Here is a 15678-nt window from a genome sequence, read left to right as displayed (position 1 = left end):
GACCCAGGTTGGGGGTGGGGGGACGGGGGGGGAGGGGCCCTCCATTACCCCAAGGCTTGTGTGTGCCTCAGGTTCCCTTTGGGGGGTCCTCCCGGGTGTCCTCATGGGGATTTGGGGGAGGGGGGTTTGATGGGTTCCTATTGATGTGCCCCCCCCCCTTTATCCCTCCCCATAGGCCAAGGAGCAGGCAATGAGGGGGGGGGGGAGAAGGGCCATGGGCCCCCCCACCGGGGCCCCCATGGGCATCAAGGAGGAGCCGGGACCCCCCTCCCCAACCTGCAGGTGAGACCCCCCATTGCCCTCCATGTGTGTGTGTGTGCCCCCATTGACCCCCATGTGTTTGTGTGTGCCCCCCATTGACCCCCATGTGTGTGTGTGTGCCCCCCATTGACCCCCATGTGTGTTTGTGTGTGCCCCCCATTGACCCCCATGTGTTTGTGTGTGCCCCCCATTGACCCCCATGTGTTTGTGTCCCCCCAATTGACCCCCATGTGTTTGTGCCCCCCATTGACCCCCATGTGTTTGTGTGTGCCCCCCATTGACCCCCATGTGTGTGTGTGTGCCCCCCATTGACCCCCATGTGTGTTGTGTGTGCCCCCCATTGACCCCCATGTGTTTGTGTGTGCCCCCATTGACCCCCATGTGTGTGTGTGACCCCCCATTGCCCCCCATGTGTGTGTGTGTGCCCCCCATTGACCCCCATGTGTGTGTGTGCCCCCCATTGTGTGTTGTGTGTGTGCCCCCCATTGACCCCCATGTGTTTGTGTGTGCCCCCATTGACCCCCATGTGTGTGTGTGTGCCCCCCATGTGTGTGTGCCCCCATGTGTGTGTGTGTGCCCCCCATTGACCCCCATGTGTGTGTGTGTGCCCCATTGACCCCCATGTGTGTGTGTGTGCCCCCCATTGACCCCCATGTGTTTGTGTGTGCCCCCCATTGACCCCCCTGTGTGTGTGTGAGCCCCCCATTGTCCCGCCTGTGTGTGTGCCCCCCATTGTCCCCCATGTGTGTGTGTGTGCCCCCCATTGACCCCCATGTGTTTGTGTGTGCCCCCCATTGACCCCCATGTGTTTGTGTGTGACCCCCATGTGACCCCCATGTGTGTGTGTGTGTGCCCCCCATTGACCCCCATGGGTTTGTGGCCCCCATTGAGCGACATGTGTGTTTTTGTGCGCCCCATTGACCCCCATGTGTTTGTGTGTGCCCCCCATTGACCCCCATGTGTTTGTGTGTGCCCCCCATTGACCCCCATGTGTTTGTGTGTGCCCCCCATTGCCCTCCATGTGTTTGTGTGTGCCCCCCATTGACCCCCATGTGTTTGTGCTCCCCCCAGGACCCCCGCTTGGGGCTTCTCATTGCCTCTGCCCCACGGCTCAAAGTGGCCCCCCCGGAGCCCAGCGTGACCCCGAGACCGGTAACAGCGACCCCCCACCATGGGCCCCCCATTTCACCCCCTATGACCCCATCAATTCACCCCATCAGCCCCCATTTCACCCCCTATGACCCCCAATTTCACCCCATCAGCCCCCATTTCACCCCCTATGACCCCCAATTTCACCCCATCCGCCCCCATTTCACCCCCTATGACCCCATCAATTCACCCCATCAGCCCCCATTTCACCCCCTATGACCCCCATTTCACCCCATCAACCCCCATTTCACCCCCTGTGCCCCCATCAATTCACCCCATCAGCCCCCATTTCACCCCCGTGACCCCCCATTTCACCCCCTGTGCCCCCATCAATTCACCCCATCAGCCCCCATTTCACCCCCTATGACCCCCAATTTCACCCCATCACCCCCAATTTCACCCCATCAGCCCCCATTTCACACCCCTATGACCCCCATTTCAACCCATCAACCCCCATTTCACCCCCTATGGGGGTCATAGGGGGTGAAATGGGGGCTGATGGGGTGAATTGATGGGGGCACAGGGGGTGAAATGGGGGGTCACGGGGTGAAATGGGGGCTGATGGGGTGAATTGATGGGGGCACAGGGGGTGAAATGGGGGTTGATGGGGTGAAATTGGGGGTCATAGGGGGTGAAATGGGGGCTGATGGGGTGAATTGATGGGGTCATAGGGGGTGAAATGGGGGCTGATGGGGTGAAATTGGGGGTCATAGGGGGTGAAATGGGGGCTGATGGGGTGAAATTGGGGGTCATAGGGGGTGAAATGGGGGCTGATGGGGTGAATTGAGGGGGTCATAGGGGGTGAAATGGGGGGCCCATGGTGGGGGGTCGCTGTTACCGGTCTCGGGGTCACGCTGGGCTCCGGGGGGGCCACTTTGAGCCGTGGGGCAGAGGCAATGAGAAGCCCCAAGCGGGGGTCCTGGGGGGAGCACAAACACATGGGGGTCAATGGGGGGCACACACAAACACATGGAGGGCAATGGGGGGCACACACAAACACATGGGGGTCAATGGGGGGCACACACAAACACATGGGGGTCAATGGGGGGCACACACAAACACATGGGGGTCAATGGGGGGCACAAACACATGGGGGCAATGGGGGTCACACACAAACACATGGGGGTCAATGGGGGGCACACACACACACACATGGGGGTCAATGGGGGCACACAAACACATGGGGGTCAATGGGGGGCACACACAAACACATGGGGGTCAATGGGGGGCACACACACACACATGGGGGTCAATGGGGGGCACAAACACATGGGGGTCAATGGGGGGCACACACACACACATGGGGGTCAATGGGGGGCACACACAAACACATGGGGGTCAATGGGGGGCACACACAAACACATGGGGGTCAATGGGGGGCACACACAAACACATGGGGGTCAATGGGGGGCACACACAAACACATGGGGGTCAATGGGGGGCACACACACACACATGGGGGTCAATGGGGGGCACACACAAACACATGGGGGTCAATGGGGGGCACACACAAACACATGGGGGTCAATGGGGGGCACACACAAACACATGGGGGTCAATGGGGGTCACACACACACATGGGGGTCAATGGGGGGCACACACAAACACATGGGGGTCAATGGGGGGCACACACAAACACATGGGGGTCAATGGGGGGCACAAACACATGGGGGCAATGGGGGTCACACACAAACACATGGGGGTCAATGGGGGGCACACACACACACATGGGGGTCAATGGGGGCACACAAACACATGGGGGTCAATGGGGGGCACACACAAACACATGGGGGTCAAAGGGGGGCACACACACACACATGGGGGTCAATGGGGGGCACAAACACATGGGGGTCAATGGGGGGCACACACACACACATGGGGGTCAATGGGGGGCAGCCACAAACACATGGGGGTCAATGGGGGGCACACACAAACACATGGGGGTCAATGGGGGGCACACACAAACACATGGGGGTCAATGGGGGTCACACACACACAGGGGGGTCAATGGGGGGCACACACACACACATGGGGGGCAATGGGGGTCACACACACACATGGGGGTCACTGGGGGGCACACACAAACACATGGGGGTCAATGGGGGGCACACACAAACACATGGGGGTCAAGGGGGGGCACACACACACACATGGGGGTCAATGGGGGGCACAAACAAACACATGCACACAAACACAGGGGGGTCAATTGGGGGGACACAAACACATGGGGGTCAATGGGGGGCACACACAAACACATGGGGGTCAATGGGGGGCACACACAAACACATGGGGGTCAATGGGGGTCACACACACACATGGGGGTCAATGGGGGGCACACACACACACATGGGGGTCAATGGGGGGCACACACAAACACATGGGGGTCAATGGGGGGCACACACACACACATGGAGGGCAATGGGGGGGGTCTCACCTGCAGGTTGGGGAGGGGGGGTCCCGGCTCCTCCTTGATGCCCATGGGGGGCCCCGGTGGGGGGGGCCCATGGCCCTTCTCCCCCCCCCTCATTGCCTGCTCCTTGGCCTATGGGGAGGGATAAAGGGGGGGGGGGGGGGCACATCAATAGGAACCCATCAAACCCCCCCCTCCCCCCCCAAATCCCATGAGGACACCCAGGGAGGACCCCCCCAAAGGGAACCTGAGGCACACACAAGCCTTGGGGTAATGGGGGGGCCCCTCCCCCCCCCCAAATCCCCCCCACCCCCAACCTGGGTCCCAATTTGGGGGGGGGGGAGGGGGGGTCCGAAAGCAAAGCAGCAAAGCAGAGCGGGGGGGGGGGGAGGGATAAATTGGGGGGGGTCCAAGGGGGGTTTTTGGGGTCCCATTGGGGGGGGGGAGGGGTTAAGGGGGTGTTTTTTTGGGGGGGGGGGGAGGGGTCGACGTTACCTTGCAGGGGGGGCAGCGGCTCCGGGCGGGTCGGGGGGGGCGGCGGAGGGGGCGGGGCCTGGAGGGGGGGCGGAGCCGGACCCCCACCGGCAGCAGCCGCCTCTGCGCCGGGAGAGAGACTTCAGGGGGGGGGGACCCCAAATATGGGAGGGGGGGGGATAAAGGAGGGGGAGGGGGGGGGGGAGCAGGAGGGGAACCCCCCCAATGGGATCCAAGTGGGTGCCCCCCCCCCCAAGGTACCCAGGGGAGCCCCCCCCAAAGCCAAGCGATGCAAAGGACCCCCCCCACCCCCCAAGTGTGCACCCAGACCCCCCCCCCCCCAAACCGGTCCCATCCCAATGGTGGGGGGGCCCCAGCCTTGTGCGTGCCTCAGTTTCCCCATTGGAATGCATTGGGTTGCAGGGAAGGGGGTGAAAGGGGGGGTTGCATTGACGCAAACTGGTCTGTACTGGTCCAAACTGGTGCGTACTGGTCCCTACCCAACGGTGGGGGGACCCCCCCCTCCTCTCCCCAGCCTTGTGCGTGCCTCTGTTTCCCCATTGGAATGCATTGGGTTGCAAGGAAAGGGATGGCTGAGGGTCCAAACTGGGTCTCTATTGGTCCAAACCAGTCTAAACTGGTCCAAACTGGGTCCCTGTTTGTCCAAACCCATCCAAACTGGGTCTCTATTGGTCCAAACTGGGTCTCTATTGGTCCAAACCCATCCAAACTGGGTCTCTATTTGTCCAAACCAGTCTAAACTGGTCCAAACTGGGTCCCTGTTTGTCCAAACCCATCCAAACTGGGTCTCTATTGGTCCAAACTGGGTCTCTATTGGTCCAAACCCATCCAAACTGGGTCCCTATTTGTCCAAACCACTCTAAAACTGGTCCAAACTGGGTCCCTATTTGTCCAAACAAATCCAAACTGGGTCTCTATTGGTCCAAACCCATCCAAACTGGGTCCCTATTTGTCCAAACAAATCCAAACTGGGTCTCTATTGGTCCAAATCGGTCTAAACTGCATCTATATTGGTCCAAACCGGGTCTCTATTGGTCCAAACCAGTCTAAACTGGTCCAAACTGCATCTTTATTGGTCCAAATTGGGTTCCTATTGGTCCAAACCAGTCTAAACTGATCCAAACTGCAACTTTATTGGTCCAAATTGGGTTTCTATTGGTCCAAACCAGTCTAAACTGGTCCAAACTGCATTGATATTGGTCTAAACTGGGTCTCCATTGGTCCAAATCGGTCTAAACTGGTCCAAACTGGGTTCCTATTGGTCCAAACCAGTCTAAACTGGTCCAAATTGGGTCTCTATTGGTCCAAATCGGTCTAAACTGGTCCAAACTGCATCAATATTGTTCCAAACCAGTCTAAACTCATCCAAACTGGGTCTCTATTGGTCCAAAGCAGTCTAAATTGGTCCAAACTGCATCAATATTGGTCCAAACTAGGTCTCTTATTTGTCCAAACCAGTCTAAACTGGTCCAAACTGGGTCTCTATTGGTCCAAACCAGTCTAAACTGGTCCAAACTGCATCTTTATTGGTCCAAATTGGGTTCCTATTTGTCCAAACCAGTCTAAACTGGTCGAAACAGGGTCTCTATTGGTCCAAACTGGTCTAAACTACGTCTATATTGGTCTAAACTGGGTCTGTGTTGGTCCAAACTGGTTCTATATTGGTCCAAACGAGTCTATAAACTGGTCCAACTGAGTCTAAACTGGTCCAAACTGGATCCCTACCGGTCCAAACTGGATCCCTACCAGTCCAAAGTGGGTCCCCACCGGTCCAAAGTGGATCCCTACCAGTCCAAACTGGATCCCTACCGGTCCAAACTGGGTCCCTACCGGTCCAAAGTGGATCCCTACCAGTCCAAACTGGATCCCCACCGGTCCAAAGTGGATCCCTACTGGTCCAAACTGGATCCCTACCGGTCCAAACTGGATCCCTACTGGTCCAAACCAGTCCACCCCGCTCCATAGTGGTCCCCAACCCAGCAAGGGGGCATCCATGGGGGGACCCCCAGCTTTGCGCCTGCCTCAGTTTCCCCACTGGAACGCACTGGTTGTGGGGCAGGGGCTGGGCCAGGGAGGTTCCCGGCCATTGGGATGCACTGGGACGCGTTGGGATGCATTGGGATGGATTGGGAGCACTGGGATGGATTGGGATGGATTGGGAGCACTGGGATGCATTGGGATGGATTGGGATGGATTGGGAGCACTGGGATGCATTGGGATGGATTGGGATGGATTGGGAGCACTGGGACGCATTGGGATGGATTGGGTGCACTGGGATGCATTGGGATGGATTGGGATGGATTGGGTGCACTGGGATGCATTGGGATGGATTGGGATGGATTGGGAGCACTGGGACGCATTGGGATGCATTGGGATGCATTGGGAGCACTGGGATGCATTGGGAGCACTGGAATGCATTGGGACACATTGGGATGGATTGGGAGCACTGGGATGCACTGGGATGGATTGGGAGCACTGGGACGCATTGGGAACACTGGGACGCATTGGGACACATTGGGACGCACTGGGATAGATTGGGAGCACTGGGATGCACCGGGACGCATTGGGATGGATTGGGAGCACTGGGACACATTGGGATGGATTGGGACGCACTGGGATTCATTGGGACGCATTGGAATGCATTGAGATGCATTGGGATGGATTGGGACGCATTGGGATGCACTGGGACGCATTGGGACGCACTGGGACTCATTGGGATGTATCAGGACACATCGGGACACACTGGGACGCATTGGGATGCATTGGGACGCACTGGGATGCACTGGGATGCATTGGGACGCACTGGGATGCATTGGGACGCATTGGGACGCATTGGGATGAACTGGGATGCACTGGGACGCTCTGGGATGCATTGGGACGAACTGGGATGAACTAGGATGCACTGGGGTGCACTGGGACTCATTGGGATGAACTGGGATGCCCTGGGACGAACTGGGATGCACTGGGACGAACTGGGATGCACTGGGACGAACTGGGATGAACTGGGATGCACTGGGATGCATTGGGACGCATTGGGACACACTGGGACGCACTGGGATGAACTGGGACGAACTGGGATGAACTGGGATGCACTGGGATGCATTGGGACGCATTGGGACACACTGGGACGCACTGGGATGAACTGGGATGAACTGGGATGAACTGGGATGAACTGGGACGCATTGGGATACACTGGGATGCATTGGGGCGCACTGGGATGCATTGGGATGAACTGGGATGAACTGGGACGCATTGGGATACACTGGGATGCATTGGGACGCACTGGGATGCATTGGGATGAACTGGGATGCATTGGGATACACTGGGATGCACTGGGACGCATTGGGATACACTGGGATGCATTGGGACGCACTGGGATGCATTGGGATGAACTGGGATGCATTGGGATACACTGGGATGCACTGGGACGCATTGGGATACACTGGGATGCATTGGGGCGCACTGGGATGCATTGGGATGAACTGGGATGCACTGGGACTCATTGGGACTCATTGGGACGCCCTGGGAGGGGACGGGGGGGGTCAGCACCCACCGTGGCGCAGCGCAGGCACTGCCTCCAGCGGCACTTCTGGCGCTTGAGGTTCTGGCCCCCGAACTTGGGCTTGTCCCGGCAGAAGTCGCAGCGGCCGCAGTCGCCCGGGCGCAAGCAGGGCCCACAGAGCCCGCAGCGGCGGCTGCTGCGGCGGCGGCGCCCCCCCCGCTGCGGCACAGAGCGGGGTCACCCCGGACCCCAAACACCCCCCCCCCCAACCACCACCCCCAACCCCGTCCAGCACCGGGGGTTAGTGCGGGAGCGGCTCTTAGAAGCGTTACGGTAGCGATGGGGGGGGGGAATGGGAATGGGGGGGGGAGGGAGCAGCTATTAGGGGTGATACGGTAACTGGGTGCTAACGGGGTGGCTTTGATCCCCAGTATTTGGTATGGAGCGGCTATTAGGGGTGATACAGTAACTGGGTGCTAATGTTGGGGGGCATTGGAAGCCAGGATTGGGAATGGAGCGGCTATTAGGGGTGATACGGTAACTGGGTGCTAACGGGGTGGCTTTGATCCCCAGTATTTGGTATGGAGCGGCTATTAGGGGTGATACGGTAACCGGGTGCTAATGTTGGGGTGCATTGGGACCCAGTATCGGGTATGGAGCAGCTATTGGGGGTGATACGGTAACTGGGTGCTAATGTTGGGGGGCATTGGGACCAAGTATCGGGTATAGAGCGGCTATTAGGGGTGATACGGTAACTGGGTGCTAATGTTGGGGTGCATTGGGACCCAGTATCAGGTATGGAGCAGCTATTAGGGGTGATACGGTAACTGGGTGCTGATATTGGGGTGAATTGGGACCCAGTATTAAGCATGACATGGCTATTAGAGATAATACGGTAACGAGGTGCTAGCATTGGGGTGAATTGGGACCCAGTATTCGGCATGGAGCGCCTATGAGGAGTGATACGGTAACTGGGTGCTAATATTGGGGTGGACTAGCCCCCAGTACTAGCTATGGAGCGGCTATTAGGTAGCTTACGGTAAGCGGACCCCAGTATCAGAGGTGCTTGCACCCCAAAGTTACTCATGGAGCATCTACTAGGGAGATTACGGTACCGAGACCCCACTATTAGGGGTGCTTGGACCCCGATATTAGCCATAGAGTGGCTATTAGGGAGATTACGGTAACTGGACCCCACTATTAGTGGGGTTACGGTAGCTGCACCCCACTATTCCTATCCCTGAACCCCCATATTGACCCCTAGAACTCATTAGTCCTGTATCTGAACCCCAACATCAGCCTCTGGAGCAGCTATTCGGAACATTACGGTAACTAAACCCCGTTATTAGGGGTGCTACAGCACCTGAACCCCACTATTAAGGCTGCCTGCACCCCAATATTAGCCGTGGAGCAGCTATTAAGTGCATTACGGCACCTAAACCCCACTATTAGGGGCATTAAAACACCCTGAACCCCACTATTAGGGTTGCCATGGAGCTGCTATTAAGGGTATTAAGGTCACTGAACCCCATTATTAGACCCATTACAGCACCTGCACCCCAATATTAACCCCTGGAGCTGCTATTAAGGTCACTGAACCCCATTATTAGACCCATTACAGCACCTGCACCCCAATATTAACCCCTGGAGCTGCTATTAAACCCATTACGGTACCCAGCCCCCCCTATTCCAATGCCTGAACCCCAACATAGGGCCCCTATTAGCAGCATTACGGTACCCCCCCCCAATTGGGATATTGGGGTCCCTCCATCCCCTAATAGCTGCATAGGGGGGTCCAAAAGGGGGGGGGAAAGGGGGGGTCCGGGGTATAGAGGGGGATATGGGGGGGTCCCAGCACTCACCCCCCCCCCGCGGCCCCCGGGGTGTTTCGGGGGTCTCCCCGGCTTCTTCTTCTCCTTCCCCTTGTTCAGCTGCTTCTGGGGGGGGGGGGGGGGGAAATGGGGGTCAATTTGGGGGGGGGGGGGTCCATTGTGGGGGGGGGGGGGTGGAAGGGGAAATGGGGGGGGTCCCACTCACCCTGTGCCTGGTGCTGGGGGCGGCGCTGGGCTCCCGCTCCTGGGGGGGCTTCCATTTCTGGGGGGGGGACAGGGGATGAGGGGGGGTTATGGGGGCAATGGGGGCTATGGGGGTTGTGGGGGCAATGGGGGGCTATGGGGGCTATGGGGGTTATGGGGGCTATGGGGGTTATGGGGGCTATGGGGGCTATGGGGGTTATGGGGGGCTATGGGGGTTATGGGGACTATGGGGGCTGTGGGAGTTACAGGGAGCTATGGGGGTTATGGGGGGCTATAGGGAGCTGTCGGGGTTATGGGGGGCTATGGGTGTTATGGGGAGCTATGGGGGTTATGGGGGGCTATGGGGGTTATGAGGGGCTATGGGGTTATGGGGGCTGTGGGTGTTATGGGGAGCTGCGGGGGTTATGGGGAGCTATGGGGGTTACGGAGGGCTATAGGGAGCTATGGGGGTTATGGGGGGCTATAGGGAGCTATGGGGTTATGGGGGGCTATGGGGGGTTATGGGGGCTGTGGGAGTTATAGGGAGCTGTGGGGGTTATGGGGGCTGTGGGAGTTATAGGGAGCTATGGGGGTTATGGGGGGCTATGGGGGTTATGGGGAGCTATGGGGGTTATGGGGGCTGTGGGTGTTATGGGGAGCTGTGGGGGTTATGGGGAGCTATGGGGGTTATGAGGTCTGGGGGTTATGGGGTGCTATGGGGGTTATGGGGAGCTATGTGGGTTATGGGGAGCTATGGGGGTTACGGAGGGCTATAGGGAGCTATGGGGATTACGGAGGGCTATAGGGAGCTATGGGGGTTATGGGGGGCTATGGGGGTCTCACCACTGTCCGGACACTGCTGGTCTTTTTCCTGGTCGATTTCTATGGGGAGACAAAACAGGGGTCAGGGGGTGCTATGGGGTGCTATGGGATGCTATAGGGTGCTATGGGTGCTATGGGATGCTATAGGGAGCTATGGGTGCTATGGGGTGCTATGGGATGCTATAGGGAGCTATGGGTGCTATGGGATGCTATAGAGGGTCTATGGGGTGCTATGCGATGCTATAGGGGGTCTATGGGGTGCTATGGGATGCTATAGGGAGTCTATGGGGTGCTATGGGAGGGTTACGGGGTGCTATGGGATGCTATGGGGGTCTATGGGGTGCTATGAGGGGATTATGGGATGCTACAGGTAGCTATGGGGGCTATGGGATGCTATAGGGGGCTACGGGATTCTATAGGGGGATATGGGATGGTATAGGTGACTATGGGAGACTATGGGTGTCTATAGGTGCTATAGGGGTGTTATAGGGGTGCTATGGGGATGCTATAGGGGTCTATAAGTGGCTACAAGTATCTATGGGTGCTACAGGGGTGCTATAAGGGTGCTATAAGAGTGCTATAGGGGTCTATAGGAGACTATAGAACTCTATGGGGGCGCTATGGGTTTGCTATGGGGTGCTATGGGGGTGCTACAGGGGTCTATAGGAGGCTATAGGTGTCTATGGGTGCTATGGGGGCGCTATGGGGCGCTATAGGGGTGCTATGGGGGCGCTATGGGGGTGCTATAGGGGCGCTATGGGGGCGCTATAGGGGTGCTATGGGGGCGCTATAGGGGTGCTATGGGGGCACTATGGGGGTGCTATAGGGGTGCTATAGGTGCCTATGGGTGCTGTAGGGGTGCTATGGGGGTACTATGGGGGGGCTATAGGTGTCTAGGGATGCTATAAGGGCGCTATGGGGGCTATAGGTGTCTATGGGTGCTATGGGGGCACTATGGGGGCGCTATGGGGGCGCTGTGGGTGCTATGGGGCGCTATGGGTGCAATGGGGTGCTATGGGTGCTATGGGGCGCTATGGGTGCTATGGGGTGCTATGGGGTTGCTATGGGGGCGCTATGGGTGCTCTGGGGCGCTATGGGTGCTATGGGGCGCTATGGGTGCTATGGGGTGCTATGGGGTTGCTATGGGGGCGCTATGGGTGCAATGGGGCGCTATGGGTGCTCTGGGGCTCTATGGGTGCTATGGGGCGCTATGGGTGCTATGGGGCGCTATGGGTGCTATGGGGTTGCTATGGGTGCTATGGGGCGCTATGGGTGCTATGGGGTTGCTATGGGTGCTATGGGGCGCTATGGGTGCTATGGGGCGCTATGGGTGCTATGGGGTTGCTATGGGGGCGCTATGGGTGCAATGGGGCGCTATGGGTGCTCTGGGGCGCTATGGGTTTACTATGGGGTTGCTATGGGTGCAATGGGGCGCTATGGGTGCTATGGGGTTGCTATGGGTGCAATGGGGCGCTATGGGTGCTCTGGGGCGCTATGGGTGCTATGGGGTTGCTATGGGGTTGCTATGGGTGCAATGGGGCGCTATGGGTGCTATGGGGTTGCTATGGGGTTGCTATGGGTGCTCTGGGGCGCTATGGGTGCTATGGGGCGCTATGGGTGCAATGGGGCTCTATGGGTGCTCTGGGGCGCTATGGGTGCTATGGGTTTACTATGGGGTTGCTATGGGTGCTATGGGGTTGCTATGGGTGCAATGGGGCGCTATGGGTGCTCTGGGGTTGCTATGGGGCGCTATGGGGTTGCTATGGGTGCTATGGGGCGCTATGGGTGCAATGGGGCGCTATGGGTGCTATGGGGTTGCTATGGGGCGCTATGGGTGCAATGGGGCGCTATGGGTGCTATGGGGTTGCTATGGGTTGCTATGGGTGCAATAGGGCGCTATGGGTGCTATGGGGCGCTATGGGTGCTATGGGGCGCTATGGGTGCTATGGGGTTGCTATGGGGTTGCTATGGGGTTGCTATGGGTGCAATGGGGCGCTATGGGTGCTATGGGGCGCTATGGGTGCAATGGGGCGCTATGGGTGCTATGGGTGCTATGGGGCGCTATGGGTGCTATGGGGTTGCTATGGGGGCGCTATGGGTGCTATGGGGCGCTATGGGTGCTATGGGGTTGCTATGGGGGCGCTATGGGTGCAATGGGGCGCTATGGGTGCTATGGGGCGCTATGGGTGCTATGGGGTTGCTATGGGGGCGCTATGGGTGCAATGGGGCGCTATGGGTGCTCTGGGGTCTGTGCCCCACCTTGGGCTGCTGGCAGCGGCGGCGCAGGCAGCGCCATTGGCGCTTGAGGCCGGGCTGGAGGCGGCGCAGGCAGATGCAGCAGGAGCCGCAGTCCTCGGTGGCCACGCAGCCGGGGCAGGAGCCGCAGCCCAGGCCCTGCCCGGAACATGGCGGAACACGGGAATGACACGGGAATGACATGGGATAACATGGGATAACATGGGATAACATGGGGTAACATGGGATATGGGATAACGGGAATGACATGGGATAACATGGGAATGACATGGGGTAACATGGGAATGACATGGGGTAACATGGGGAACATGGGATATGGGATAACGGGAATGACATGGGATAACATGGGAATGACATGGGAATGACACGGGAATGACATGGGAATGACATGGGATAACATGGGGTAACATGGGGTAACATGGGATATGGCATAACATGGGAATGACATGGGATAACATGGGGTAACATGGGATAACATGGGATAACATGGGAATGACATCATGGGAATGACATGGGATAACATGGGATAACATGGGGTAACATGGGACATGGGATAACATGGGAATGACATGGGGTAACGGGATAACATGGGGGAACATGGGGTAACATGGGAGAACATGGGATAACATGGGGTAAAATGGGATAACATGGGGTAACATGGGGATAACATGGGATAACGTGAGGTAACATGGGATAACATGGGGTAACATAGGAATGACATGGGATAACATGGGATAACATGGGAATGACATGGGGTAACATGGGAATGACATGGGGTAACATGGGATAACATGGGGGAACATGGGAGAACATGGGATAACATGGGGTAAAATGGGATAACATGGGGTAACATGGGGTAACAAGGGGATAACATGGAATAACGTGGGGTAACATGGGGTAACATGGGGATAACATGGGATAACATGGGGTAACATGGGATAACATGGGGATAACACAGGGTAACACAGGATAACATGGGGTAACATGGGGTAACATGGGGATAACATGGGATAACGTGAGGTAACACAGGATAACATGGGGATAACACGGGGTAACACAGGATAACATGGGGTAACGGGATAACAGGAGGTGATGGGGGGGTCCCGAGGGGTCCCATGATGTGATGGGGGGGGTCCCAGTGGGGGTCAGGAGGTGATGGGGGGGTCCCAGTAAGTGATGGGGGGGTCCTGGGGGGTCCCAGTCAGTGATGGATGGGTCCCTTTGGGGGGGGGGAGGGGGTGGTTCAGTCCGTGATGGGGGGTTGGTTCAGTCAGTGATGGGGGGGTCCTGGGGGGTCCCAGTCAGTGATGGGGGCTCCCTTTGTGGGGGAGGGGTCCCAGTCAGTGATGGGGGGTCCCTTTGGGGGGGGGTTGGTTCAGTCAGTGATGGGGGGGTCCCAGTCAGTGATGGGGGGTCCCTTTGGGGGGGGTTGGTTCAGTCAGTGATGGGGGGGTCCTGGGGGGTCCCAGTCAGTGATGGGGGCTCCCTTTGTGTGTGGGGGGGTTGGGGGGTGTCCCCGTACCCTCTTGACGATGCGCAGGCAGCGCCGCAGGAGGCACTTGGGGCCCTGGGCCGGGGGGGGCCGGGCGCAGGCGCTGCAGATGCCGCAGTCCTGGGGGATGCGACAGGCCTGGCAGGAGCCGCAGCCCACCCGCTGCAACGGGGGGGGGGGTCAGGGACCATGGGGGGGGTCCCCACACACCCCCCCCCCCCACCGCACCCCATAAAGGAAGGGGGGTACCTTGAAGAAACGCTGCTCGCGGTTGAAGTCCCGTCTGCGCGCTGGGGGGGGGAAAGGGGGGGTGAGGGGGGGGGAACAGGGGTACCCCCCTGACACCCCCCCCCCCCTTCCTGCTTTGGGTGCCACCCCCCCCCCCCCCCCCCCCCCCAACTTTGGGTACCCATGAAGGGGGAGGAAGGAGGAGGAAGAAGGCTCAGAGCATCCTGAGGAGGGTGAGGAAGGGAGAGGGATGAAGGCTCCAAGGAGAGGGGATGGGGGGGGGGGAGAGGAGGATGGGGATGGAGAAAGGCTCAGAGGAGGAGAATGGGGATGGAGCAACGCTGAGAAAATGATGATGGGGATGAAGGCTCAGAGGAAGATGATGATGGGGATGGAGGAAGGCTCAGAGCAGGAGAGTGATGGAGATGGATGAAGGCTCAGAGGAGGATGATGATGGGGATGGAGAAGGCTCAAAGGAGGAGAGTGATGGAGATGGATGAAGGCTCAGAGGAGGATGATGATGGGGATGGAGAAGGCTCAGAGGAGGAGGAGGATGGGGATGGAGGAAGGCTCAGAGGAGGATGATGATGGGGATGGAGAAGGCTCAGAGGAGGAGAGTGATGGAGATGGATGAAGGCTCAGAGAAGGATGATGGAGATAGAGGAAGGCTCAGAGGAGGATGATGGGAATGGAGGAAGGCTCAGAGGAGGATGATGATGGGGATGAAGGCTCAGAGCAGGAGGATGAAGATGATGATGATGATGGGGATGGAGAAAGGCTCAGAGGAGGATGATGATGGGGATGAAGGCTCAGAGGAGGATGATGAAGATGATGATGATGAGGATAATGATGATGATGATGATGCCGATGCTGAACCTCACCCCTGCACTCAGGGCAGAGCCAGCGGCACCGGCGCTGAGTCGGCAGCGTCACCCCCGGGAACAGCCCCTGGCAGCCAGCGCAGGACCTGGGGGGGGGGAACAGGATGAGACCCCCACAAACCCCTCCAGGCACCCCCAGAAGCCCCCCAGGACCCCTGGAACCCCCA

At 58.4% G+C, this 15678-nt stretch overlaps 1 protein-coding gene across 1 annotated transcript; it reads right to left on the bottom strand.

Moving 5' to 3' along the window:
• Positions 1-2032: 2032 nt before the first annotated feature.
• LOC130599616 (methyl-CpG-binding domain protein 1-like) lies at positions 2033-15634 on the bottom strand (the record flags this gene model as incomplete). The annotated part of the gene is made up of 11 exons (XM_057410242.1): positions 2033-2329; positions 3845-3952; positions 4316-4417; positions 7869-8036; positions 9680-9754; positions 9855-9911; positions 10676-10714; positions 12914-13048; positions 14433-14564; positions 14652-14692; positions 15512-15634. Coding segments are annotated over 11 exons (1277 nt in total), but the record flags the coding sequence as incomplete, so codon positions are not given.
• Between the last annotated feature and the right edge of the window lie 44 nt (positions 15635-15678).

This window comes from Pezoporus wallicus, unplaced genomic scaffold, assembly GCF_028554395.1.
Source record: "Pezoporus wallicus isolate ANWC-B61680 ecotype Strahan unplaced genomic scaffold, APGP_CSIRO_Pwel_v1 contig_14222, whole genome shotgun sequence".
NCBI classification, from domain to species: Eukaryota; Metazoa; Chordata; class Aves; order Psittaciformes; family Psittacidae; genus Pezoporus; species Pezoporus wallicus.
This window is presented reverse-complemented; position numbering and strand designations above follow the sequence as displayed.